The sequence below is a fragment of the Leuciscus leuciscus genome (assembly GCF_965113295.1).
Source record: "Leuciscus leuciscus genome assembly, chromosome: 4".
In the NCBI taxonomy this organism is placed as follows: domain Eukaryota; kingdom Metazoa; phylum Chordata; class Actinopteri; order Cypriniformes; family Leuciscidae; genus Leuciscus; species Leuciscus leuciscus.
In genome coordinates, this window is record NC_138728.1 from 37,327,582 (window position 1) to 37,355,259 (window position 27,678).

General features: G+C 39.8%; 1 protein-coding gene across 1 annotated transcript in view; it reads left to right on the forward strand.

The window, feature by feature from the left end:
- Positions 1-17,168: 17,168 nt before the first annotated feature.
- LOC309496391 (uncharacterized protein) overlaps positions 17,169-27,678 on the forward strand; it is a gene marked incomplete at its 5' end in the record, with an annotated part of 156,822 nt that continues 146,312 nt past the window's right edge. Inside the window, 9 exons of the mRNA XM_082166385.1 lie at positions 17,169-17,265; positions 19,165-19,230; positions 19,312-19,365; positions 19,460-19,843; positions 19,958-20,059; positions 20,151-20,383; positions 20,482-20,654; positions 20,763-20,856; positions 21,092-21,517. Coding sequence (XP_082022511.1) covers positions 17,169-17,265; positions 19,165-19,230; positions 19,312-19,365; positions 19,460-19,843; positions 19,958-20,059; positions 20,151-20,383; positions 20,482-20,654; positions 20,763-20,856; positions 21,092-21,328 — 1,440 coding nt within the window. The 3' untranslated portion in view covers positions 21,329-21,517. The remainder of the gene's footprint in view (positions 17,266-19,164; positions 19,231-19,311; positions 19,366-19,459; positions 19,844-19,957; positions 20,060-20,150; positions 20,384-20,481; positions 20,655-20,762; positions 20,857-21,091; positions 21,518-27,678) is intronic.

Consider the following 27,678-nt stretch of genomic DNA (forward strand, 5'->3'; position numbering starts at 1 on the left):
AAAAGAGAAACACGAAGTGGTATAACTTCTGCATACATTAACTGATCTTGATGAAACTTCAGCAGTGTGTTCGTGGTAAGAGGCCGATCAGATGGATGCAACTATTGTGAGTCAAAGTTATAGCGCCACCATGTGGCAGCAGGAAGTGTGTCACTTTCAAAATGCTTTTGACAAAAGTGGGGGTGTTAGTTTTACCTACAGTTACAAAACTCAGTACGTATATTGTTCTCATCGAGCCGGACAACTTTTTAATTTTCAGTCATTAGCTCCGAGCAACAGGAAGTCAGATATTTTGGTTTGAATGTGGATTTTCTCTCTCTCGGATGGGGGGATTTGTCTTTTGAGTGAGATTTGTTTTTAATTCTTGTTTTTCAAGGTTTCGGGGGCTTTTGGGGCCCTTAATATAGAGGTGATTTTAGTCAGTCTCTTACCTCTCTGGTTTGCTCAGTTCAGTCATATCAGGTCTTCATCCAGCTAGATCCATTTTATAAATCTTGGATTGGGCTGGACTTGGATTTTCCCAACAGTGACATCACCGTTGGGAAAATCCAAACTTTGTAATCTTCATACTGAGATGTGCAATAAAAAAAAAAATTAAAAAAAAGAGTGCAATACAAAATGAAGCCATATTAAATCTAATTCTTAAATCTAACATGCCAAAGAAGTGTAGTATGGCAGAAAGGAAATAGTTTTGTGGTATACAATTTGAATGTTTAAGAAATATTGACACTACAAATTTTGCAACCTTTATAGTTAAATGTACAATACAAAATTAAACCATAATATTTTAATAATTAAACATTATTATAAATTTTTTTTTTATTAATAATTATTAAATACATGCAAAGGAAGTGTAGTACGGCAGAAATTAATTTGTTTTGCGGTATAAATAGCATTTTTAGCTTATAAAAAGTATGTTTTAATCAAAATAAATAATTTAATAAATAGCATTGTAGTTCAATTTAAAGGTACAATATGTAGTTTTTTTGCTTTAAAAATAGCAAAAATCACTATATCTATGTTATATATTTTTTTTTAGTTGTGTACTTACATTATCCCGACTGTTTCCAACAACTTTCAAACCAGGAGAAATTTTTTATTTAATTCGAAAACACAGACCGTTTCTTTATTTCCGTTTTGTCGCCGTCAATGGCGTCATATCCGCGTTCTCCCTGGTTTCCGCTCGTACTGCCATAGTAACCAGAGCCCTTTGATAGTAACCAAGGCGACAGACGTGGACAACTGTGTAGTTCGTAATGTCTATCTGCACGCTGTTGTTCTTTCGTTCAAACATTATGGACCATGGCAAGCAGACTTTGGATAAAAAAGGAGAACTAAAACGAGAATCAATATCAGCGCGGTGTTTTCGAGATGCCGAGAGCTCTATGTCCGAGACTTCAACCGCTCCTACATGTACTTTATTAAACGGGTGAGCACATTTACATAAAACTAATCAATGTTATATAGTTCAACAATGATAAAATGTTAGAATATGATCTGTATGTTATTCTAATGTTGATCTAGCTTACTGCTAGTCTCATACAGACAAACTAACACATAGAATAACATAAATTTCAACACATTTAAATGCAGTTTAGTGTGATAGTGTAATGTTAGACCAAGTGAAACAGTGCTGCGTTACCTCACAAGTTTAATTTGTCTAATAAACTGACCTGTGAGTAGTAATTCTGCACTTGCGTGTAGTTCGGTAGAATGAAATGTCCATATTCCTTTTATATCCGCGGGACTCGCGTTGCGTGTGGAGCTGATAGCTGTCTCTTAGCAATCCCGAACTGCTTCATATCACAGTCATGATAAAAACATCTATGTATTTACTCATCCATAAACATTATTAGATCGGTCGGCTTGACATTGGCGACAAGATCCATAATTCTTAGCAAATGTTGCATCATCAAACTATGCCTTTGTTATTATAAGAGGTTAGCGACCCCTAGCGGCGAAAAAATTACATATTGTACGTTTAATATAAATAGAGCAATATTGGAGATGCTCTTATAATCAGGGGTGCATATAACTTTTTTGGTCTGGTTCTCAAGCGAGCACCTGGAGATTCTGCTTGGTACTCATACTTAATGCGGCACACTTATCCTACAAGCTGCCTAAATGTAAAATAACACTATTTGTTCACTTTAGAAATTGAATATATAGGTTCATCTTTGTTTTTTCTTGTTTTTCTCTTCTTGTTTTTTTTTATTTTTTATTATTAACATTGTTTAATGACACAGACAACAGCAGGAATATTAGGCTGCTGTCACTTTAAGACTGAATGCACGGGCCGAATATACTGTCACACATCCGGTTTATTTCTCAACTGTTTACTTATGACATAACCGAGAGAGTACTTGCCAATAACTTTGTGTGTATGTGTCCATTCAAGCACAAGTAAATGCGAAAGAGAAATCAATTTGGTGTTTGAGCGCTGTCTGAAATGCACCTCTCTCTCTCTCTCTCTCTGTGTGAGGCTGTGCGCACGGATAACAGAGCGCGAGTCCCGATTTTTGCCTCTTCTTCCGCGTTTCAAATAGTTTGAATGTGAAAATTGACAAGACACGTTTTCTGCTGCGCATGGTTTAGTTTTACCATGCATGCACACCAGTTATGTGCAGCCCTGGTTATAGGCGTCCCTCGATGTCAGGTGTCTGTCACACTTCTCAGTCTTTTTATATTTCTTTTTAGGGGATTTTCAATTCCATATCAATCTCTGTGACTCATGTCCAATAGCAAGAACTTATATACTTAAATAATGTTCAAGTATATTTTTAAGTATACTTTATGTAGTAAGTACAGTGTACTAATATCAATGTGCTGTTTCGACACTACTTGGGACTAAATTGGCCCACGTTTTAGTGAATAAAAGTTTACTTTAAGTGTAACGGTTGTAAACTTTAAAAGGGAAAGTTTACATCTAAGTTTTTCGTTTGTACTTGTTATGGAAATTTTAATATTCAGTTATTTGTAATGAGTTTGCAATAAACCAGGTAGACCAAACTGTGTCTTTGAGTTTTATTCTGCAAGAAGGGTGTTTTTATATACGCACATACAATAACATCCTAGTAATGGAAAAGTACTCAAAATGTTCAAAGTTTCACTTCTGTTCCAACAGGAGCAGTCAAGTCTAGCTTCTGCAAAGGATAGTTTGACATTCACAAGTTGTTGTAACAGAGCCTGTCAGTAAATGTATACTCAGCCTGAGCAGACTGCATACAGAGACACAAATCATATAAAGTACAAAACAGAAATGGGAATTAGTTTTCCACAGACAAAAATGTTAAAACACACTAAGATTTATGTTATGCTACTGTTGTCCATGTAATTCAGTTTATAATACAATAATTATTTTGTATATGACTTGTGCAGTTAGATTTGTGGTTAAATATATATATAAACAATAGTGTTTCACTGGAAATCCTTTATTTTAACAAAATAATAGTTTAAATATTCTTAATGATAGTCATGTACGTGAACATCTTGAATGTGGTTTATCAGTGATGTCCATCTTGCTCCTCTCTCCTCAGCTGATCTAGAAGACGCTGCAGTCCAGTAGACTTTATTATGACCGCCGCTAGCGTAGCTAGCGAAAGCGGTCATATAGGGATTGTCAAAGTTTTTTTTTTTTTTTTTTTTCGTCACCTTACTGAATTTTTCGTCAACGATACCAGGGACACCGAAGCACCGGGGAACATGAAATTTGGTGGGCATGTAGCCCCACTAGACTTCTAAGGAAAAATTTCGTTTGGTCCCCGGGGGCCACTCCCCCCCCGCGCTGGGCCCCCCCAAACCCCCAAAAATGCAGTTTTTCCTAAATAACTACCTGAACCGTGGCACCGAGGATGAAGACATTTTTATGGTATGTTGGTCTACTAAACTTTTACGGAAAAATTTCGTTTGGTCCGCGGGGGCCACTTCCCCCCCCGCGCTGGGGCCCCCGTAAATTTTTCGTCAACGATACCAGGGACACCGAAACACCGGGGAACATGAAATTTGGTGGGCATGTAGCCCCACTAGACTTCTACGGAATAATTTCGTTTGGTCCCCGGGGGCCACTCCCCCCCCGCGCTGGGCCCCCCCAAACCCCCAAAAATGCAGTTTTTCCTAAATAACTACCTGAACCGTGGCACCGAGGATGAAGACATTTTTATGGTATGTTGGTCTACTAAACTTTTACGGAAAAATTTCGTTTGGTCCGCGGGGGCCACTTCCCCCCCCGCGCTGGGGCCCCCGTAAATTTTTCGTCAACGATACCAGGGACACCGAAACACCGGGGAACATGAAATTTGGTGGGCATGTAGCCCCACTAGACTTCTACGGAATAATTTCGTTTGGTCCCCGGGGGCCACTCCCCCCCCGCGCTGGGCCCCCCCAAACCCCCAAAAATGCAGTTTTTCCTAAATAACTACCTGAACCGTGGCACCGAGGATGAAGACATTTTTATGGTATGTTGGTCTACTAAACTTTTACGGAAAAATTTCGTTTGGTCCGCGGGGGCCACTTCCCCCCCCGCGCTGGGGCCCCCGTAAATTTTTCGTCAACGATACCAGGGACACCGAAACACCGGGGAACATGAAATTTGGTGGGCATGTAGCCCCACTAGACTTCTACGGAAAAATTTCGTTTGGTCCCCGGGGGCCACTCCCCCCCCGCGCTGGGCCCCCCCAAACCCCAAAAAATGCAGTTTTTCCTAAATAACTACCTGAACCGTGGCACCGAGGATGAAGAAATTTTTGTGGTATGTTGGTCTACTAGACTTTTACGGAAAAATTTCATTTGGTCCCCGGGGGCCACTTCCCCCCCCCGCGCTGGGGCCCCCGTAAATTTTTCGTCAACGATACCAGGGACACCAAAACACCGGGGAACATGTAGCCCCACTAGACTTCTAAGGAAAAATTTCGTTTGGTCCCCGGGGGCCACTCCCCCCCCGCGCTGGGCCCCCCCAAACCCAAAAAAATGCAGTTTTTCCTAAATAACTACCTGAACCGTGGCACCGAGGATGAAGACATTTTTGTGGTATGTTGGTCTACTAGACTTTTACGGAAAAATTTCATTTGGTCCCCGGGGGCCACTTCCCCCCCCCGCGCTGGGGCCCCCGTAAATTTTTCGTCAACCATACCAGGGACACCGAAACACCGGGGAACATGAAATGTGGTGGGCATGTAGCCCCACTAGACTTCTAAGGAAAAATTTCGTTTGGTCCCCGGGGGCCACTCCCCCCCCGCGCTGGGCCCCCCCAAACCCCCAAAAATGCCGTTTTTCCTAAATAACTACCTGAACCGTGGCACCGAGGATGAAGACATTTTTTATGGTATGTTGGTCTACTAGACTTTTACGGAAAAATTTAGTTTGGTCCCCGGGGGCCACTTCCCCCCCCGCGCTGGGGCCCCCGTAAATTTTTCGTCAACGATACCAGGGACACCGAAGCACCGGGGAACATGAAATTTGGTGGGCATGTAGCCCCACTAGACTTCTACGGAAAAATTTCGTTTGGTCCCCGGGGGCCACTCCCCCCCCGCGCTGGGCCCCCCCAAACCCCCAAAAATGCAGTTTTTCCTAAATAACTACCTGAACCGTGGCACCGAGGATGAAGAAATTTTTATGGTATGTTGGTCTACTAGACTTTTACGGAAAAATTTCGTTTGGTCCCCGGAGGCCACTTCCCCCCCCGCGCTGGGGCCCCCGCAAATTTTTCGTCAACGATACCAGGGACACCGAAACACCGGGGAACATGAAATTTGGTGGGCATGTAGCCCCACTAGACTTCTACGGAAAAATTTCGTTTGGTCCCCGGGGGCCACTCCCCCCCCCGCGCTGGGCCCCCCTTAACCCAAAAAAATGCAGTTTTTCCTAAATAACTACCTGAACCGTGGCACCGAGGATGAAGAAATTTTTATGGTATGTTCGTCTACTAGACTTTTACGGAAAAATTTCGTTTGGTCCCCGGGGGCCACTCCCCCCCCCCCCCCGCGCTGGGGCCCCCGTAAATTTTTCGTCAACGATACCAGGGACACCGAAGCACCGGGGAACATGAAATTTGGTGGGCATGTAGCCCCACTAGACTTCTACGGAAAAATTTTGTTTGGTCCCCGGGGGCCACTCCCCCCCCGCGCTGGGCCCCCCCAAAACCAAAAAAATGCAGTTTTTCCTAAATAACTACCTGAACCGTGGCACCGAGGATGAAGACATTTTTATGGTATGTTGGTCTACTAGACTTTTACGGAAAAATTTCGTTTGGTCCCCGGGGGCCACTTCCCCCCCCGCGCTGGGGCCCCCGTAAATTTTTCGTCAACGATACCAGGGACACCGAAGCACCGGGGAACATGAAATTTGGTGGGCATGTAGCCCCACTACACTTCTACGGAAAAATTTCGTTTGGTCCCCGGGGGCCACTCCCCCCCCGCGCTGGGCCCCCCCAAACCCAAAAAAATGCAGTTTTTCCTAAATAACTACCTGAACCGTGGCACCGAGGATGAAGACATTTTTGTGGTATGTTGGTCTACTAGACTTTTACGGAAAAATTTCGTTTGGTCCCCGGGGGCCACTTCCCCCCCCTGCGCTGGGGCCCCCGTAAATTTTTCGTCAACGATACCAGGGACACCGAAAGTTTTTCCTAAATAACTACCTGAACCGTGGCACCGAGGATGAAGAAATTTTTATGGTATGTTGCTCTTAAGGGCCCACATCAACCTAGCCCATAATCACTCATTTGTGATTTGCGCCCCTCCCATAAAAAATGAAAATGCAATATTATTCTGCTTTAATCGCCCCTATTAGGTGGAGATGTTCAGAACTGCACCATATTTCATGTGTATGATTAACTTGACAACCTCTGGGGGTATCCTCTGCTAAGTTTTGTAGAATTTCATCCATGGGGGGGTATAAAATAAATTCATTTATGTGCACATTTAGTGACTGTACACTCATCGGCCTGTAGATGGTGCTGTTGAGCGAAGGGTTGCTGGTTTAGGATGATACTGTCACACACACACATGCAGGAATACAAACAAACGCAAGCATGCACACACACTGACATCCACACGCACAGACACACACCCATACACACACATACAAATCCACATGCACAGACACACACACACAAACACACACGCGCACACATGTACGCACACATACATACACGCACAGACACACACACACACACACACACACACACACACACACACACACATACACAAACACACACACACACACACACACACACACACATACTATTACTTTTTTTAGGTATATACATAAACACGCAATACAGCCAAATTACACGCAATGCAGTTTTTCCTAAATAACTACCTGAACCGTGGCCTGAGCGGCGGTCATATTTTGTACCGCGATGCGGTACATCTAGTTCTTTATGCTATGCTGACACTTTTTCACAGTCCTTATCTCTGGCAATTTGTCTAATTTCTTTGACAACCCTGAGCAAAAATAATTACAATGTCTTGGGATGAAAGGAAACAACCACTTCATCATTTGTAAACAAGGTAATTTTTTCCCCTTGTTTTTGCCTGAAAAGGTATAACAAAAAAAAAGGGACCTTTCTCCAGATGCCAGACAATGACGATCAATGACAATGCATTCTAACTTAAAGGGTTAGTTCACCCCAAAATGAAAACTTAAATCTTTTATTTTATTTTTTTATCTTAAGTGTTTCTTAATAATTATCTGGTTCAGATGTGTTTGATTGGGCTGGAGCTGATCTTTGCATGAAGATAAATCTCCAGGAAAAGGATTGGCCACCCTTGATATTCAGTATAAATAGGTTATGATGTTCATCTTCTGAGATCTTTGTGCCATGCTGACCTTGATCTCAGTGTCTGCAATGCATGTGTGAACTTTTTTGACATGGTCTGTAAGAAATTAGATGCATTATATAAAAATTTTAAAACAAGTTTGGAGTTAGCTGCCAAAGAAGGCCTGAAGGTCAAGGAAAACCAATCAAACCACACACTACCATGGCTGAATTGACTGAAAATGGAACGAGTGAAAACATGTTTGTATTTTGATGAAATGTATGGTGGTACTGTCAATTATTCAAGGAGACTCACCAGACACACAAGGGGTGCTTCTCAATTCTTATTTGTGCATCCTAGTTTTCTTTCCTCGCGTCTCAGCTCCACCCCCTGTAGGAAGCAAGGGAAGACTGCAAGGATAGAAAAGGAGGACGGAGGAATCAAATGAAAGCTTTTTTATACATTGGAATACTTGATCACTCGAGCGTCACTTCACAGCGTCATCAGCAGCGCTCAAAGGATCTGCCCTTATGTTGTTGAAGTTTGTTTATTAAAGAAATTCATAATAAATATTAATAAAGAAAAATACCCTGTTGAAATATGTAAGATGTGTGGTTTATATAAAGTCCAAAGGTAAAGTATAAATTAAAATGATTGTGACCGATGTGAAGGGGGAGGAGAATTTATACGTGCGCCACGTTTAGTCGATAAAACAACTTCCGCAAAGGATACACCTGTGCATCCTCGCTCATGACTCCTCAGGAAGCCTCCTCACTCCTCGATCCTCGACTCCTCGCGGTGCAGTTAGAGAATTGAGATGTCCTTCAAGATGGCTGAGCTCGATCGGTTTCCGGGTCATAGGATGGAGGACGGAGGAGAGAGGAGACGAGGAGGGATATTGAGAAGCAAGGGCATGAAGAACAGTGGATTGGCCCGATGTGGAAGCTGTGTTATTCCTATAATGATAAAAACATTCTGTTGACTGAAGTTACAAACATGATTGACCCTTAACTGTCAGTCCCACATGAAAAAAATACTACAGTATATTAAAGAAAATTACCATAGAAAATTTTGTAGAATTACGCTAGTGAATACTGTTTGAACCATACTATAGTAAAGGTACTACAGGAAACTGTTTTAAAAATACTATAGTAATTTATAGTAAATTTACTATAGAAAATGCAGTTTAATGTATCTAGTAAATAATATAATGTTTTTGAACCATATTATAGTAAAGATACTTCAGTAAATTGAAGTAAATTTGCACAAATCGTCAATTTGTTGTGGTAATTCTACTATAGTACTATAAACTAATTTCTACAACTATATCGTTATATTCTGTGAGGTTGGAAATCTTGGCTAGTAGCCGGTCTCTCTCTTCTGTGAGATTGGTATCCTTGGTTAATATCTGGTGTGTCTCTTCTTGTGTGTAGCTTGTGTTGATGCGGACACCCAGCACTATGACTTCAGTCAGCAGAATGACACACAGCAGCACCAAACACACTGTAACGGCTCTGTAGCTTCTGACCCTCACACAATCACCTACCGAACACCACAGACATGAACATGAATGTTACCGGTCACATGGCTAATGCTTGTTTCTATAGTGAAATGAGTCTCGGTACCTGAGGTTGCAGGTGTTTGGTGTGTCGTGGTTTCTGAGTTCTGTGCTCCTGTCCTGGCATCAGCGTCTTCGTTGACATAGATATTCTGCTCTTCATCTTCTCTGGCAATGTTCATATCAACATTATTAGGCATATACATCTTCAGTCTGTTGGGATTGTTGTGCATCTGCTGGAAGTTGTTGCTTCATGCTTTCAAGCCTTTTTTAAAGGCAAATGCTGTAGTCAAGAACATGTGATCTTTTTTTTCTTCTTTTTGCTGATTTCCGACGAATAATTTTTTTTTCTGTCCTTACTGTGTGTTTAGTCATTTCTTGTGGATCATTGTGAAACACTTAAGTTACTCATTTGTTTTCTCTGTCCTAGGAAAGTTCATTCGTGGGAGGAAAGTAAAAATAAAACATCAAATTGTATATCTAGTAGGGGTGTAACGAGGTGTTTGGTGTTTTATGCCCCCAATGGCGCCTTCCAGGCAGCGAGGGGATGGGTAGGTTTAAGGTTGAGGGTAGGGTTAGCTGCCTCTAAGGAGCCATTGGGGGCTTAAAACACCATTGAGCGTGTAACGATACATCGATATGGATCGATGCATCGATATAATGTCTAACGATACGATGCATCGATTCCACTCTTAAAATATCGATATACACCTTTATTTTGACACTCCACATTCTCACGTAACATCCTTCCGCCAAAGCGCACATTTTCGTTTACTCACCAACCGCCTGCCGGTGTGTCTTTTATAACGTTAATCTCCTCATCTGAAATAGACGCCTGACAAGACTGACTAAACCCTACGTTTTTTCACAAAAGCCGGTTGTCCGCTGTCAAGGCATCGCAAGTTCATGTTTTACAGAGCAGAGACAAGCACTCGCACCCTTGTTGGTGAACGCGAGTCCGTTTTAGCTACTCAGCGCGCAGTATTCAGGTCAGATGTCACTTTGAAAAGACGCGCTGGCTAAGAGGAGTTTCGTAAAAGCTGACTAAGTGATCGAGGGTAATTTCAATGAACTCGTGATATCTTCTTCAGGGCGTAAAAGGAAAATAAAACCGGAAACATTTTCACAGAACAGTTCGTTTAGTGGTGAGAGAAAAGCTCTCTGTACTGCGTGTACGTTATCACAACAACAAAGTTTGTCAGGCGTCTATGTCAGCTGAGGAGATTAACGTTACGAAGATTAACCGAGTGTTGTATTATTTATCATAGCAATTACTTGATTTTGTTTGACTCAGAGAAATGTGAATCTGCTCTGCAAAAAAAACAAAAAACTTTTAACATATTAAAGCATACTTTCAATTAACTTTGATTTTGTAATTTACCTGTATTTAAGTTATTATTATTATTAATCAAAACAACCCAGCTGCAGTTTGATATTACTTGGAATGCACAATGATAATAATAAAAAACATGATTTATGAAAATGAACAAGAACGGAGTACTTGTAAATGTAAACTCTTCTGTTGTAAATGTCCCAATTGGGAGAGGGTGTGCAATTTTCAAAGAGTTTAATTAAACATTCATGTTATATATTTTGGTTGCATTTGTGAGTTAATAAAAACGTAACTGGTTGTGTGAACATAATATCTAAATATCGATTAATCGATCGATATAGCCCTGAATCGAATCGAATCGTATCGTAGAATTTTTTGAAGTATCGGCAAATATCGTATCGCTGGCTGAGAGAATCGATATCGTATCGTATCGTGATGAACTGTCCGATTTACACCCCTAATATCTAGATATCCATATAACGTTTATTGATGTTGCTATTTACTTGTTTTAAAGAAATTATTTTGCTTTTTTTTAAGTTAATGCCAAATTTGAATGCTATGCGTATTCGAACAGAACCTGAAATACTAAAATTGATACTGATGTAGAGCATAACATTTTTTATTGATTAAATGAAGAGTAAATATATGAACTTAATGTTTGCAACTAACCTCGAAGGCTAACGAAAAGAACACATGGGGGTGAAGAGAAGGATCTATTTTTTCACTTCTGACTCTTTTTAGTCATTTATTTTTGGTCAGTTCATTTGTTGGAGGAAAGTTAAAAAAAAAAAAAAATCTAATAGTGAACTGTATATCTAGATCTTCATATAATATGTTTTGATATTGCTATTTTCCTGTTTCAAATATATATTATTTTGCTTGTTTCTAAGTTAATGCCATTTGAAGATGCATAATATTGAACTGCCCCCAAAAAAGTATCAAAATATTGCTTTATTCATTTCTCCAATATTGCTGTTTAGAGATTTGATAATAGTGTCATTCTTGGAGAATGACATGACACAGTGCTGTTAAACACATTTCATTGCATCATCTGTGGCAACACGTAACACCAGGATATTAGAGTTATGTGCACTGGCACAAGACAAAAAAGCCCATCCTTGTGTCTCTATGATTTTCTTGTGCCAAGATTTGGCAGTGTCATTTCAAGTAAAGTCAGCGCTTTTTACAATACACATCATTTCAGAACAGCTTTACAGAAGTCATACTGTTATGCTAATAATGCCTTAGTGTTTTACTATAGAGCAAGTTTCAGGGCTGGGCAATATGACGAAATAATATGGTGATTAGGCTTGGGCGGTATCCAAATTTTGATACCGTCAAACCTCCTCCCTATTTTACCTCGGTATACGGTATTACCGAGAATAATTAAAAATGATGACGTAAGGCTCAGACAGCGTCACCAAACGGTTGGCTTGTGCCTAAATCGTTCAGAAACTTAATACCAAACGCTAATACTGAAACAATAACAAAACAACATGCACAACAATAACATTTTTTATTAGCAACAAATAGCAGCTTATAAAAATTGCAAATACAATAGTCAAACAGAATTAAATTAACATAAACATCCAGAACAGTTTTCGCGCAAAGACGCGAGGTGCAAAGGTGCAGTGCGCACACAAATCAATTAAATGAAATCACACCGCCCGAACAACTTTTAAAAACAAAGAGCAGCTTATAAAAAAAAAGGTGCAAATAATCCCACAACACTCAACGGAGTTAAATTAACATAAATATTCATATTATAAAATTATTGCAAGGAAATAGTCCTAAATAAAAACTTATTCTTTCCAGTCTTCTTTCCAATGTTTTTTTTAAACGAAAACCAAATAAAAATAGGCTACCTGAATCAATTAAATAAATAGAAATAAACACAGTGCGAAAACAAACGAATGGCAAGTGGCATCAAATCTAGTCGTCAAGATTTTTCGCTAGAAAAACCAGCATGTTAACTTTGTCCGGCTTTAACAGGGCACGTTGTGGACCGACAACTTTACCTGCAGTGCTGAAAACGCGCTCCGAGGGTGTGCTTGTGGCACAGACGCACAGGTACTTCCGTGCCACTCGCGACATCTGGGGAAAACGCTCGGCAGCATTTTTCCACCAGAGAAGTGGGTCCGCGTCTCCTTGTGTAACTGGCTCCAAACAGTAGGCTGTTATTTCAGCTCTGACTCGGTCCTCTACGGTGCCGATACCGACGGGACCTGCCATTGCGTCGGCTTTTTTTTGCAGCATACTTCCCAGAGTCATCTTTTTTCGTGGGGGTTCGGGTTGCGCCTCTCCCTCTTCCACTCTAATGGCCACTGGACCTGCTGCCTCTAAACTCACGATCTCAGCCTGTAATTCAGCCTTTGTCTCAGCCAATGCCTCATCCGTCTCATATCCTCCACGGTAACGAGGGTCGAGGAAAGTGCATTTTCGCATTATTTTGCGCACTGAATGAGATTCATACTTGGCCTCCAGCTTTGTTAGAATTCCAGATTTTATTGACTTTGTTAGCTGGAGGTCATTTTCTGACGCAGCCAACACATTGTCCCTGCAGAGCTGGAGTATGGGGAGGATACATGAACTGGTCACATAATTTTCTCCTGACAAAATATCAGTGAAGTCACCGACTGGTTTCAGTGCTTCGTGGACAGCTTTCAAGACGTCCATGTCCTGCCAGGTCAGGGACAGGCTGCTCCTTCTGTCATCAGACAGGACGTGTCTGATCGCTTGGGCCAGCTCGAGGATGCGCTCCACCATTGCCAGTTTGGAGCCCCAGCGAGTTGCGCAGTCCTGCCAATGGATGGATGGATGAATAAATTAATGAATGATTAATAAACGATTGAATAAATGAATAGGCTTAAATAAACGAATGAATGAATAAATAGGCCTAAATAAACAAATGAATGAATAAATAGGCCTAAATAAACGAATGAATGAATAAATAAGCCTAAATAAACGAATGAATGCACAAATAAAAAAGTTAATTAATGTATATTATTCCTTTCTCTTGATAAATGAAAATGCACTAGTGTAAACGTAGGTAATCACACAGTCTGCTCGGGAACCGATGTTCTCGAGCCATATCCTTTTCAGTGAGTATATTACTCGACGGCAGGAGAAAAATAAAACAAACCATTTTTAAACTTTTTTTGTTCAATAATAAAAGGTAGCGAGCGATACATCGTTTACCATTTAATGAAACTATAGTTTGTTAAATGAAGCCCGGGCTTATGGGCTTATGAAGTGTAGGCTGACATCAACACGCGAAATGGTAACTTTATTATTTTAACATTTTTAATAATTTTGCTGCAATAGTATAATAGTAGCCCACTAAAATTTGCATGCATTTTTTTTTTAAATAAGTCCCTTATGCGCATCAAGCCTGCATTTATTTGATAAAAAATACAGATTTTTTTTTTTTTTACAAAAAAAAAAAAAACTATTTTAATAAAGCCTACTTTTAAATATAATTTATTTCTGTGATGCAAAGCATATATGCCCCCCTTTTTTTTTTTCTTTTTTTTTTTTACATTTGAGCCCCTGCCCCCGACTCTCTGCATGCACGTATAAAACGAATACCAAAAAAAGCATAAAGCATAAAGCTTACCGTTATGAGACTGTTCTGGGAGTCCCAAGTCCACTTGCTTCTTGTGGAGTTCATGCTTACGTTGCCAGCTGTGTGAAAAGGCCCCGACAATATTACGGCATAGTCCGAGGGCGCGCTCGGTTTTTTGCCTCTGGTCATGCAATGCATTTGTGACAGCCAAGTTTAGATTGTGGCCGAAGCAGTTAAGCCACGGCCAATGCAGGGACCTGATTGCAGCAGAAATGTTGGCAGCGTTGTCAGTGGTTATGGCTGAAAGTTTTTTCTCGTCAAGTTGCCATTCCTGAAGTGCAGCTTTGAGCGCAGCAGCAAGATTGTCCGCCGTATGACTCTCAGGAAAATACGTAGTTTGGAGGCATTTTGATTCAAGTTTCCAGTCAGGTGTAATGGTGTGGACAGTCAGGGACATATATGGTGTCATGTTAACTGACGACCACATGTCAGTTGTTAAGGAATAACTGTCTGCCGCTGACAGCAGCACTTGAACATTGTCTCTAACTTTACAATATAAATGTGGGACGGCTGTTTGTGAGAAATGTTTCCGTCCAGGCAGCTCGTACTGGGCATCTAGGACCTTTACCATGTCCTTAAAGGACTTTTTTTCCACTGTGTGAAAAGAGACCATTTCCTTCGCCAAGTATTTTGTCACTGCATCAGTACAGGTTTTCCAACGGACACTGTCCCTTTTGTACTTTGTTGTTTTCCCGAAGGCCGCCATTATCGTCGGCTGCGTACTGGCGGTGGACCTAGATGTAGTTGGTCCTGCATCGGGTTCGGGAGGCGTTGAAACTGTTGCACTGAGTGAACTCGGGCCCATCCTCGCAGCAGTGAATGGATGGTGGTTTCGTATATGCGACCTTAGGTTCGAAGTATTTCCATCTCTCGCAGTGACCTTTTTGTTGCACAATCTGCAAATTGCCTCGTCCGTATTTATCGCCTCTCCCTTCTCGTTCGGTCGAAACCCGAAATACTGCCAAACTTCAGAAGATGTGTTTTTTTTCGAGACCAGGTCACTCGGTGCGCTACTCGCCATCTTTCCGCCTCTCTCGCTCTCTTTCGCCTCAACGCTGTCACGTGATGACAACCGCGCATACGCATTTTTATGCATAATTTTTTTTATGACGGTATGACGGTATTGAAACTGATACCGTTGCTATTTTTATATCCCGCGGTATACCATATTACCGTAATACCGCCCAAGCCTAATGGTGATACAACTGATCTTTTGGATTTTAGATCTAGCTTTATTGCTGTCTAGTACATATCAATCGCAGATCAAAGCAATTAAGAGATTTAATGTTAGACATTTTTGTTCTATCAAGAGACTTGATATTGGTTGGTTTTGTTCAAAGCAAGAGTAAGTGATCCTCAAACTGTATTAATTAAAATAAGGTCTGAAAAAAGTCTGATGCTCGAGTAGATGTCAGGAGAAAGTAGTTAATGATTGGTTTTGTTGTAAGCGAGAGTAAATAATTCTCCAAAAACATCAATCAAGATATGATCGGTTGTCTTAAAAACTAGCTAGGTATCAAAGAGTCTGATGTGAGTTTCATATAAAAATCCAAAGTCATTAATAAAGAGAACCAAAAACGCAGGAGATTGCTGGAGACAACCTGGCATAGGCATACACACACATAAAAGATGAGAACTGACAAACACTACTGAAAAGTGATGGAAGCAAACCAGAGCAATCTAGAGTTGACGATGGCAGGGAAAAATAAATTCAATTTGATTGTTTGGTGGAATTGTTTTATTGAGAATGAAATGTGTTTCTTAAAAGACTGGCAAATATATTGTTTAAGCAAGACAGAAACTTTTGTGAAATCTTTTAGTTTCACTTAGTTCCCTTTTTTGCTTCAAAAAATGTGCTTATGCAAAGAAATTATGTAATAACCCGCACATGGTCAAGAGTATTTTAAAATAGCAAGCTGAGACGTGATTTTTTCCAAGACGGTGTGCAGAATGAGGGGGCGTTTACACGTCACTGTTTTTAACTTAAATCTAAAGAAAAAATTTATGCGTTTTGGCCATTCTTTTACACGACAACAGCGTTTTGTTGGCCTGAAAACGTAAACTTTTGAAAACAGGATTTAAAGTTAAAGTTTTTTAAAACAATACTGTTACAGCTTCCTTGACAAATGAGAACAAGTGTAAAGACACAGCTGCAGAGATATGAAGAGGAAGTGGCTGATGTGGCATGATTAGGTTTAAAAATACATTTATAAAAGGTAAAAGGTCTGTCCCAGACGAAACCTAAAATACTATGTGAAGGACACAAGATAATTTAATAATTATTATATTACCGCGTGGTGAACCAAACATATTTAAACAACTATTGCTTTGTGTTGTTGAGAGAAAAGAAAAAAAACGACATAAGATCATTTTTCAGTGCACCAAAATGCCAAGTAAGTACAAAATGAAGGCAATATATCATTATAAGAATGGGTGTTTATGGAAATAATGTCACGGTGTCACAGGCAAAGGATACAGAAAGTACTGAGGGAAAGGGAGACCAGGGACAGTCAGGTTTAGAATCTCAGGTAAGTGTGTTGAGCTTTTGTTAATGTTTTTTTGGAGGTGTGCCTGTTTAGCAGATGAGCAACACTGGCTCGACAGTTTACAGTATGAACAGCCAATTTAACAAGTGTTATGAAAAAAAAGAAAAGCCCTAAATCACAGAATGAAATCCTGAAAATGATGGCCAATACAATAATCCGAGGCATTGCAAGAGAGATTAGGTCTCCAGCACTTGTTCAGTTTTCTGTAGTAGTTGATGGTACCCAGGATATTTCTGGTGTTGAGCAGGAAAGTGTCTGTCTGCGCTATGTGGACCATAACCTTGTTCCACATGAGGAATTTATTGGATTATACAGTTTGTCAGAGACAACAGGCCAGGGCATTGCCAAGATGGTAACTGATGTGCTGTTGAGGCTCAATCTGCTCATGTCTGCTTTACGTGGGCAGAGTTACGATGGCGCCTCAAACATGGCAGGAAAGTACAGCGGTGCACAGGCAATAGTGAGGGAGCAGCAGCCATTAGTTGTGGTGCACACTGTGTCAGTCTAATCACACAGGCAGGCTACTCAGCCTCCCCAATGATCCGGGACTGCCTTTCTTGGGTCCACCAGTTAGGCATCCTTTTTAGCCAGTCAGGAAAATTTAAGAGTATGTTTGAAAACATAGTTACCTCTGAAAATGTACCCATTACCACACTGAAACCCCTTTGTCCAACCAGGTGGACTGTGCGCAATTCTGCTATAATAGCTGTGCTAGGGCAGTATGAGCGGGTACTTGGCAGCCTAGAGGAGATGGCCAAAAGTGTATCTAGGACAGCTTCAACTGCCAGTGGCCTTTCACTGCAGAAGAAGACCCAGACTGTCCAACCCTATCTCACGGCGAATTCGTACTAATTCGCACGATTTAACCAAGTGGCTAAATCGTACGAAACCATACGAGCTGGCTCGTACGAAATCGTACGATTTTGTTCATCGCATTTAATACACCCCTGTGTAACAGCGAATTCGTGCTAAATCGCACGAATGTATTAAATCGTACTATATCAAACGATTTTTATCATCGCATTCAAGAAGCGTGACCCAATTCTCATTCTCACAACATCGCGTTATTTATCAACAGTTTACGCACGCGGCACGCCACATCTCGGTGAGTAGGCTATACCAGACGGTGTTTCGATATAAAGTTCATTATATGTGCTTTATTAATCCATATCGGCTTCTAAATGTTCTCTGAATTGTATTGGAGCTGGCTCGTGCGAAATCGTACGATATGTTCATCGCATTAACACATCCCAGTGTATCAGCGAATTCGTGCTAAATCATACGAATTGTTTAAATCGTACTATATCATACGATTTTGTTAATCGCATTCAAGAAGCGTGACCCAATTCTCGTTCGCACAAACATCGCGTTATTTATCAGCAGCTTAACGTTACGCCACATATCTCGGTGAGTATACCAGGCGGTGTCTTTTTGTTCGATATAAAGTTCATTATATGTGCTTTATTAATCCAGATCGGCTTCTGAATGTTCTCTGAATTGTAGGTCATCAATATTACATTATTTTTGTTCAAAATAAGTTCAACCCACCAAACACATTATCAATTAGCGGGTGACTGCTAGCATCAGCATTAACCTAACGTTACAGATCTTCGATCATTTTATTATATTCATATTTTTTGGAATTAATGGAAGTAGTAACTACCACTGTACTTCCACTGTGGTATTTGTGTTTGGTACACAAATCCTACCATGTTTTTACCGCATTTAGCCTACTTCTACTGTGGTATTTTGTAGTAACTTACTTACAGTAACAGCAAACGTTACTTTGCTTTTACCACAGCCTTGTTATAAGTTACATAGTAAAAACAGTTACAACAACACTTACCATGCTTTTAATACATTTGATGTACAATTCAGAAATCTTGAGACTTTCAGATCCTTCTTTTTTTGGTCAGTTTTATTTTATTGCCATATTATTTATTTATTTTAATATAGTCTTATGATTGTGGGGGGATCTCGGGATTTGTTGTAAATAGTTATTCACACAAAATGTTTAATAAATAAAGATTCAGAAAATAATATCCTAAAGTTGTAACTCTTTTTTTTTTTTGTCTTGCAGTTTCTTCACATCTCTTACTCCATATACACACGCTCTACATTTAAACCAACGGCTCTTTTAAGAGCCATCACTTGCTCTCTCTCTCGCTCTCTCACTCACTTACTCACTCTCACTCACTCACACACACACACACACACACACACACACACACACACACTCCCAGATTCTAGCACCTCATACCGTTTTCTCCCTTTGATAATGTGTAGCATCATCATTTGTCTGTACTGTATATTTCTAATAATCTCTAATAAATCTCTATTTGTAGCTACAAAGATCAACAATCCAGTCAGTACATCATCTTTGGAGTCTGGGCAAGGATACATTGATCATGGTGAGTAATAAAACCAACAATTTTCACAAATCATGCAGAGGTTATAATTATTCATTATTTGTTATGTCTCATTGTTCACAGGTGAAAGGCCATCACTGTCTGCTCGCACTGTTTGGTCAGCTGTTGAAGATATAGGTGTGTATTATTGTGTCATTACTGCTTTGTAATGATCAATCTAACTAACTGGCATGTACTGTACACTATATTGTGTTAGTTTTCTATTTTACAGAAACTCTTCATCAAGAGGTAGAGGATCTGCTAGCTGATAGTGAAGACATTCAGTACACAGATCCGACTTCCTCAAACACTTGGTCTATTCGCATGGACCAGAGTAAGAAGAAGTGGGCAGCTTTGAGGCCAGAGATAGTGGAGTCGTTATTAACGGCAGAGTATACAGAGATCCAGCAGTGCCAGCACTGCAGACTGAAGCGATCTATTATCCGCTGTAAGGACTGCATTCCTAAACAGCTGTACTGTGCAGACTGTGATATACTGGCCCATGAAAGGAAACTTCACAACCGAGAGACAAATGTGAAAGGATTCTTTCAACCCCTATCCCCAACAACTTTGGTCAAGGTGGATATTGAAGGCCAATTCCAATTTGAAGAAAAAAGTATGTTATTTTTTTCCAGAATTATAAAATCTTAGAATCTATCATGTGAATTTCATGTAGTCATAATAATAATGTAACAATATTATTTACGGTAGCTTAATTTCTTTTTTCTAGATTGCCTTTTGCATCTTGAGGCTCCTGAGCAAATTTGCCAATGTGCCACTGATTCCATTGAGGTGTCAGAAGGTAAAAGGGCCATTCTCATAGGAATCGATGGTGAGTCCAGTATAAAACAAATATTTTAATTATTGTTTTTTTTTTATATATATATTACAAATACATTATAAATACATTGTTATTTCTATAGGTCGCTACAATGTCAGCTTGCCACACTTCAAATGTCCGAAATGTCTTGTGAGCAGAAATACCAGCGTCCCGCAACTGATCAAATCTGGTTACTGGCCTGCCACAGCAAGCTGTGAAACATTATATAAAATAGATGTATTTGTTTCCCATGACCACATGAAACTGACTGCCCCTGGAATGTCTAGACAGTCCTTCACCAGTTTACTAGAACAGCGGACAGAGTTTTTTGGCAGAGTATGAATTGAATTAATTACCAAATTATTTCTTTTCTTTTTTGGCAGTGAGCTATTTCTTATATTGTTTTTGACTTTTATATTGGTTTTGTTTTATAGAATGGAAAGATATGCGCAGATGCTTTTCAACGAAGTTTTTTCGAATGGAGATACTGCCAGTTCGAAATCGATCAGCTCTGTGGACTGAAAGTGTTTGACTGTCCAGCCTGTTCTCCATTTATGCTTGCTGTGGCAGTAGATGGTAACAGAAAAATGTATCGCTTCAAAAGAGGGTAGGAGAAGTTATATATCTGTCTTTCAAAAAGCATTTCAAAATAATGTTTTATTCCAGTTAGTTTTTCATTAGAAATTTAATTGAAGCCCTTCTAATTATCTTCAAGGGATGAAGATCATGGCTTGTTTAAGGGTGTCTTTGTCTGTGAGGATGACGATGTTTCCAAGTTTGTGGACTACATTAATGAGAAGACAAAGCATGTACGTTTTTTTTGTCTGTTTTGTCTTAATGATCATTGAAATTGTATCCTAAACAAAAAATAGGAATGCAAATTTTTACTTAAAGTATTGGATTGTGTGGAGGTTCAGTTTGGTGACCGTTTCAATCAACACAGTCTAAAGTGTCCTTTTGACCGGAGTGTTAACTGATTCAATAGTTGAGTACCCTGAGTTGCATAGAGGTTCTCTCTCAGGACAGTTGCCCCTCTTTCGCCAGAAATACCCCTGTAGCAGCAGTGGAGAGGCAGCAGAGGTCCTAAGGGGAATGCCAGTGGAGGTTTGGGGGTTGTTTGACCGAGTTGAGGTCCTGGTCAGAATTTTGTTGGTGGTGCCAGTGTCCTCATGTGAAGCTGAGAGGAGCTTCAGTGCTGAAGATGTGGCTAAGGGCTACAATGGGCCAAGACGCCCATTGGACGACCACCACTACAATGGGTGGTGGTGGCGCAATGGATAAGACACATGCCTTTGGTGTGAGAGACCCGGGTTCGAATCCACTGTGAGACACCAATGTGTCCCTGAGCAAGACACTTAACCCCTAGTTGCTCCAGAGGCGTGCGACCTCTGACATATATAGCAATTGTAAGTCGCTTTGGATAAAAGCGTCAGCTAAATGAATAAATGTAAAATGTAAATGTAAGACAGGGTTTAGTGCCTGTCCTGTCATGCAAGTTTGATTTAAATTACAGCTATGTTTTATTACTACATATAGAGCACTGGCTATAACCTTAAAAAAACGAATAATTTTATTTGTTACAAAATCATTTTATTTCTTTTATATGGGGACACTTTTTCACAATATTGTTACGTTGAAAACGTATCTTTTTAACTTAGCTTTTAGTTAAGGGTATTTGTTCATTGAAGTAATAACTTATTTTTGTTTGTTTTTTTCCTCTCTTTCTCGTCTACTGATCTCACTTTACAGTTGTGTGAGGGTGTATTTCTAAGAGAGTGTAGTCATGCCTTCATTTGCTTGGCATGGTAAATGTTTTTATATATGTATGTTTTAATAATAATAATCATAATAAACTTAATTTTATATAGCGCCTTTAAAAGTTGCATCTCAAAGCGTTTTACAAAGACGTACAGAAAAAATTACATTAAGTAAAATAAAATTTAAATAAATAGAATCATATAATAAAAATCAATTTAAAAGTCATGGAGAGGGGAAAAAAATTGCTGTGAAGCAACAACATTGCTATTAAATGTGCTTTATAAATAAATAAATGTTTAAGTTAAGTTCAAATTCCATTGTATTTTGGTGGGTTGACTGTGTAAACAACTTCAAAAACATTGCAATAAATTTTTTTATGGTTTTGAAGAATTATTTGGTCAATTTAGTCAGCTTTTCCATTGAACCAGAAATAAACTTTGAGAAGAAGGATAATGGAATGGTCTCCATGCTACACTAATAATTTAAGTTTTGTAGGCTTTTTAATAAGCCAGGGATATTGTTTAGCATAAGCCATGTTTTTAAAGGCCCATTAAAATGTTCATTGAAAAATTTATATTTGTTGTGCTTATTTGTTTGATTCTCCATTAAATCAACAATCTATAGCATTACTGTAAATAATGTCTGTGGTATTAAAAAAACAAACATACAACAGAGAGCTTAATTAGCACTTATATAAAGCTTGAATTATCGGTATTGCCTGATCATGATGACAAAAAAAATTGGCATCGGCTGCAAAAATCCTGATCAGAAAATTCCTACTATATAAATTCTTTCCATCTCTGTGACTCTCACATTATTCCCATTCACTCTCTGCTATGGACTACACTTCCCATGATCCCCCACCCTCGTCAGTCCGTTCCTCAGAGCACTAATGACCAGAACCTGTCACTCATCATCACCTCTACATAAGCCATCTTCAGGCTCACTTACCTTTTCCTAGCAATCTACAAGCGTATTTAAATGGCTTTTCTAACTGATAAAAAGCCTTGTGCAAGGAAGGTAGCTTTAAAGTATTGATGGGAAACTGAAGCTTTCTGAAGCATTTGAGGCTTTCATCAAATTGTCCCAAAAAAAGGGTTAATTACTCGAAGCTTTTCAACACGTGCACTAGGGCTGTGTATTGGCAAGAATCTGGCGATACGATACGTATCACGATACATGGGCCACGATTCAATATATTGCAATATATTTCGATACTGTGCATAAGGCGATATATTGGGATTTTTTTAAAAGTAGGACTATAATTTTTGAAAAAGTAATATTTAAAAAAAGACATGATGTGCATAAAAGTCAAAGAAGTTTACTTTAGGTAAACAATTCAGTACACAGAAAATCAAACTGCCAGATTGTGGTTCACAGGTTCTTAGGCCGGCGACACACTGGCTGCGTGGCGTTTTCCATGTCTTTGCACACCAGAAACGTGTCTGACTGCTGCTGCTAGGTGACATGATAAGCCTCATTGGTGATATATTCGACATATGGGGAGAGAGTTGTGGAAGGCCTATAGACCCTTTTACTGTTTGTACACAATGATGACGTAGCATCAATTAACTTTCGGAGTTGCTAACACGTTAGAGCCAGTGGGGAACAACACCACTTCCGTTGCCAAAATGCGCGTGCAACTATTTGATCACGTGGGCTTGTAAAAGGGTCTATACTTCATGTTAAACATAAATATATAGCAGCAAAGACAACGTCGGCAGTGTTGACGGCAAAATAGGCTATAGAATATTTTGTTCTGTATTGACAGGTGCAATATTTGAAAAACGATAATATTTTTTTTAAATTACATTTATATTTGCATTTATGTCAAAACTTAGACTTTCAAACATCAAAATGACATTTATTAATATGTATTTGTGTCAAAATGGCATATAAACATCTTTTCCTATTCTATTTTGCCTGGAAACGCTTCCAACACGCTTGCGTGTCGCGTGAAAAATAGGCGTCGGTTCTATTTCTAGCATGCACGCGTTTTCCGCGCGGCTCAAGCCGCACCTGAGGCGGGCGTGTCACGCAGGCAGTGTGCAAGCTCTACCCTGTTAACATGGGAGCCGAAATAAAAACGGACACGCCACGCAGCCAGTGTGTCGCCGGCCTTAGTGAGCACATTTTTATATGCTTAAGTAGGCCATAATAAAAGAAAATACATATAGCCCCTGTCACAATACATAACACATTATGTGCAATCAAATTCGTGGTATTACCAGAGTACTAGATTTTCCCCAGACACAATTTACAAACTGCATGGTTCCTGTCGATATCGGTAGTGCCCTCTTTACTCTGGAAACCAAAATGATTCCACACTTCAGCACGGAATGCAGCTGGAGCCGGTCTTACACGGGGTTCAGCCATAGCTACATTGTTAGCGTCTAGCAAAAAGTTAGACACAGTTAGGCGAGGACACTAGTGGTGCGTCTCAGCATAGCCATCTAGTGGTAGGGATTTAAACACAACATAAACGTGAACCACTGTCTTACCATGAATATTTTTGCACGTAAACAAAAAAAAAAAGATGTAAAAAAATAAATAAAAAAAAATCGATATTGCGTTTTTTTAAATCGATACAGTATTGCAAAATAAAATATCGCGATACTCAAGTGTATCGATTTTTTTTTTGATTTTTTTTTGTGTTTTTTTTCTTACACCCCTAATGTGCACACTTATGACATCTTGTGGTCAAAAGGTAGAAGAGGCGTCTGAGACGACCCAGCCATTTTTGGGCTATTTCAAATAATAAAATTACTAGGGCTGTCAGTTAACGCGTTATTAACGGCGTTAACGCGAACCCATTTTAACGCCGTCAATTTTTTTATCGCGTGATTAACGCCTAACAAACTTTGTAGTTTTTTTTCACATGCTTTTGCAACAACTAGTAACATTAGTAAAACTACAACACCACCGGATCTAGCTAGACTGAAAACAAAACAACAGGCACGCCGCACACACTTGTTTGGGCTTGCGAGCCGGCCGGACGAGAAGCCGCGTCTAGGACAACTTGTATCGCACATCGGACGCGCACTTTCTCAGTTTATGGCCAGCAATAAAAACGCCGAATGGCGCCGCCGGTGTGGTGTACACTCATAGAGAATAATGTGTTCGAATTTTAAATACGACGCGCTGCGCTTCGCTTCTCGTCCAGTGTGCGCCTTTAACATTACATTTTGAGTGGATGAATGATGAGCGCGAGACGCCGAAATGGATGCCAATAAGATTCTGAATGGAAAGTTTAATTTTAAAAAAGTGGCCAAATGGTTCAACTGACAAGACCAAAGTGATCTGTGTGTTTTGTCGTTGTGAACTGAGCTATCATCGCAGGCTTCGCAGCACGTCCAGTCTGAAATACCACTTGTTGGCCAAGCACACACAGCTGATGCGAATTCTCCGCCCCTCGTCAATATCAGGACCTCGTCAGTATTTCTTTCACCCTTTTATTGATGGACAGTGTTACATTGTGTGAGAGATTATTTGCTCCAAGTGAGAATGTTAGGGCGCTTTCACACTGGCAGTTTAGTGCGGACCGGGGCACGGTTCGCATGAAAAATCGCTAATGTGAACGCTGTCATCGGACCCGGGTGCGCACTAGAGTACCGAACCCGAGACTACCTGGAGGAGGTGGTCTGAGCTCGGTTGCTCCCGAACCGTGGTGCGGTTCGCGTTAATGTGCAAGCAACACGGACTCGGGTGCGCGCTTGTTCAGGAAGTATAGTATCCCGCGCATGCGTATCACTGTCGATATCATTGTTTCCTCACACACGACAACCATGAGTGGCAGGGGAACGTTGTGGGACACTGAAGAGGTGATGTCTCTCACTATGTTGTGCATAATAGCACCAAAAAAACAGACAAATTACAGCTATGCTCAGTCGAGTTGTATTATCCATGCATTTTCCGTGTGCGTTTGCGATGACGTAAGATCACTGCAAACGCACCTGGGTTCGATACAACTAATTGAGTGTGAAACCAGATCAACGCTGCGGGGGGCGCCGGGAACGAGCGCACTCGGGTTCGGACCGCAGCAAACGAACCCAGTGGAAAAACGCCCTTAGTGACAAATTGAACACTACAGTATGCCAATGTTGTTTTCAATAAAAAAAACATTTGCACAAAGCAAGCCGATCCACTTTTCCATGTTGATAAGAGCATTAAAATGAGAAAAAAAGAATGGGACAAAAAGAAATCAAGAGACATTTAGAATAGATAAAAATGTGCGATTAATCGCAAGTTAACTATGACATTAATGCGATTAATCGCGATTAAATATTTTAATCGTTTGACAGCACTAAAAATTACATATAAACTATATAAATAATAGTCCTCCGCATATTATTGTAATTACATTTATGAATAAATGAGTCTGTGAATAAATTTGTGGAAAAATAGGCATATATGATCAAAATATAAGAAGATTATCATAGAATGGTCAGTTGAAGTACTTATGAACCAGGAATTAATACAAACTGAACTTGCACAAAACTACACATGTAAATATTTATTAGTATTATGATTTCTTCTTATCAAAGAAGTGAATGACACTTGACATCTGCGCAAGGGGTTCCCGTTATTTTAATCAGAATAGGAAGCAGTCACGTGGTTGTGTGCGAAAACTAAGCTTCGGACATCACAGATCACGTGGTTATGGCAAAATTAATCAAGATCCGGTACAGTGTTTTACTCTGAGATGTTTCGTTTTTTTGATACAAGCTTCGAAGCTTCGAAGCCTCAGTGCCGAACGTCACATCACTACTTTAAAGGTCACTCTAAATCAGACCATCACAGAAGTGCAATGTTTGCATGGAAGCAGCATCAAACGGTTATGCAAAAAAATACATGCATTATAAATTGAATGAACAAGGAGATAGAAGAGAATCGGGAATACATCAAAACAATTACTCCTACTGACTGCCACCCAGAATATCGCCCAAAGACGTCACTGAGAGTCTGATGACTTGAATAACAAGGGCAACTTTTTAGCCATTTTATAACAAATTGCTAAACAAGGTCCCCCTAATAGAGAAGCGCACGAATGCTTATGGCAATGGCAAGCACACAAGCAAATGTATGCAAAATGAAATGCTTGAATGCTTGGCAGAAATGGTACAAACTGACATAAAAATAAAGAAAGTGAGTTTTTTTTTAATAATTGCTGATGTAACTAAGGAGCAAGTTTCGCTGGTTATCAGGTATTAGTACAATGGGATGATACATGAGAGCTGTCTAGGGTTGATAGCTTAGATCAGCTTCATAATAAATTGCCCTGAAAGACACGGACTAGAATATCGTACCGACCTGGTTGGTCAGGGCTATGATGGTGCTCCTGTTATGAGTGGCAAACACTCAGGTGTGTGCACAAGAATCCAAAATGTAGCAAAGTATGCCTTTTATGTGCATTGTAATGCTCATTATCTAAACCTTGTCATTGTGAACAGTGTCAAGTCAGTGTCGGAGGCAGAAGTTTTTTTTTTTCTCTCCTCATACTTAATCAACTATTGTATTAACATTAATATAATGTACACTTGTTACAGGGAGATCTTTGTGATCTCATGCATGTATATATTATTGCACAGTATGTCAACAACATTTTTATATTATATTTTACACTATATATTTAGCATATGAGCATACATTTGCGAACAAAAGCTTCATTGATGTTTCAGTAGTCTATATTACAGTAAACATTTAATAATCTATCCAAAACAGGTTAACAAATTTTGACTAAACATTCATATTAAATCTGTAACATATTATACATCGCATTTGTTATATTATAGAGCAGATAAATGTTAATTTACAATTTAATACGTTGCAAGATGACGTAAAGTATATTAATCTGATTAAAAACGTTTGCTTTT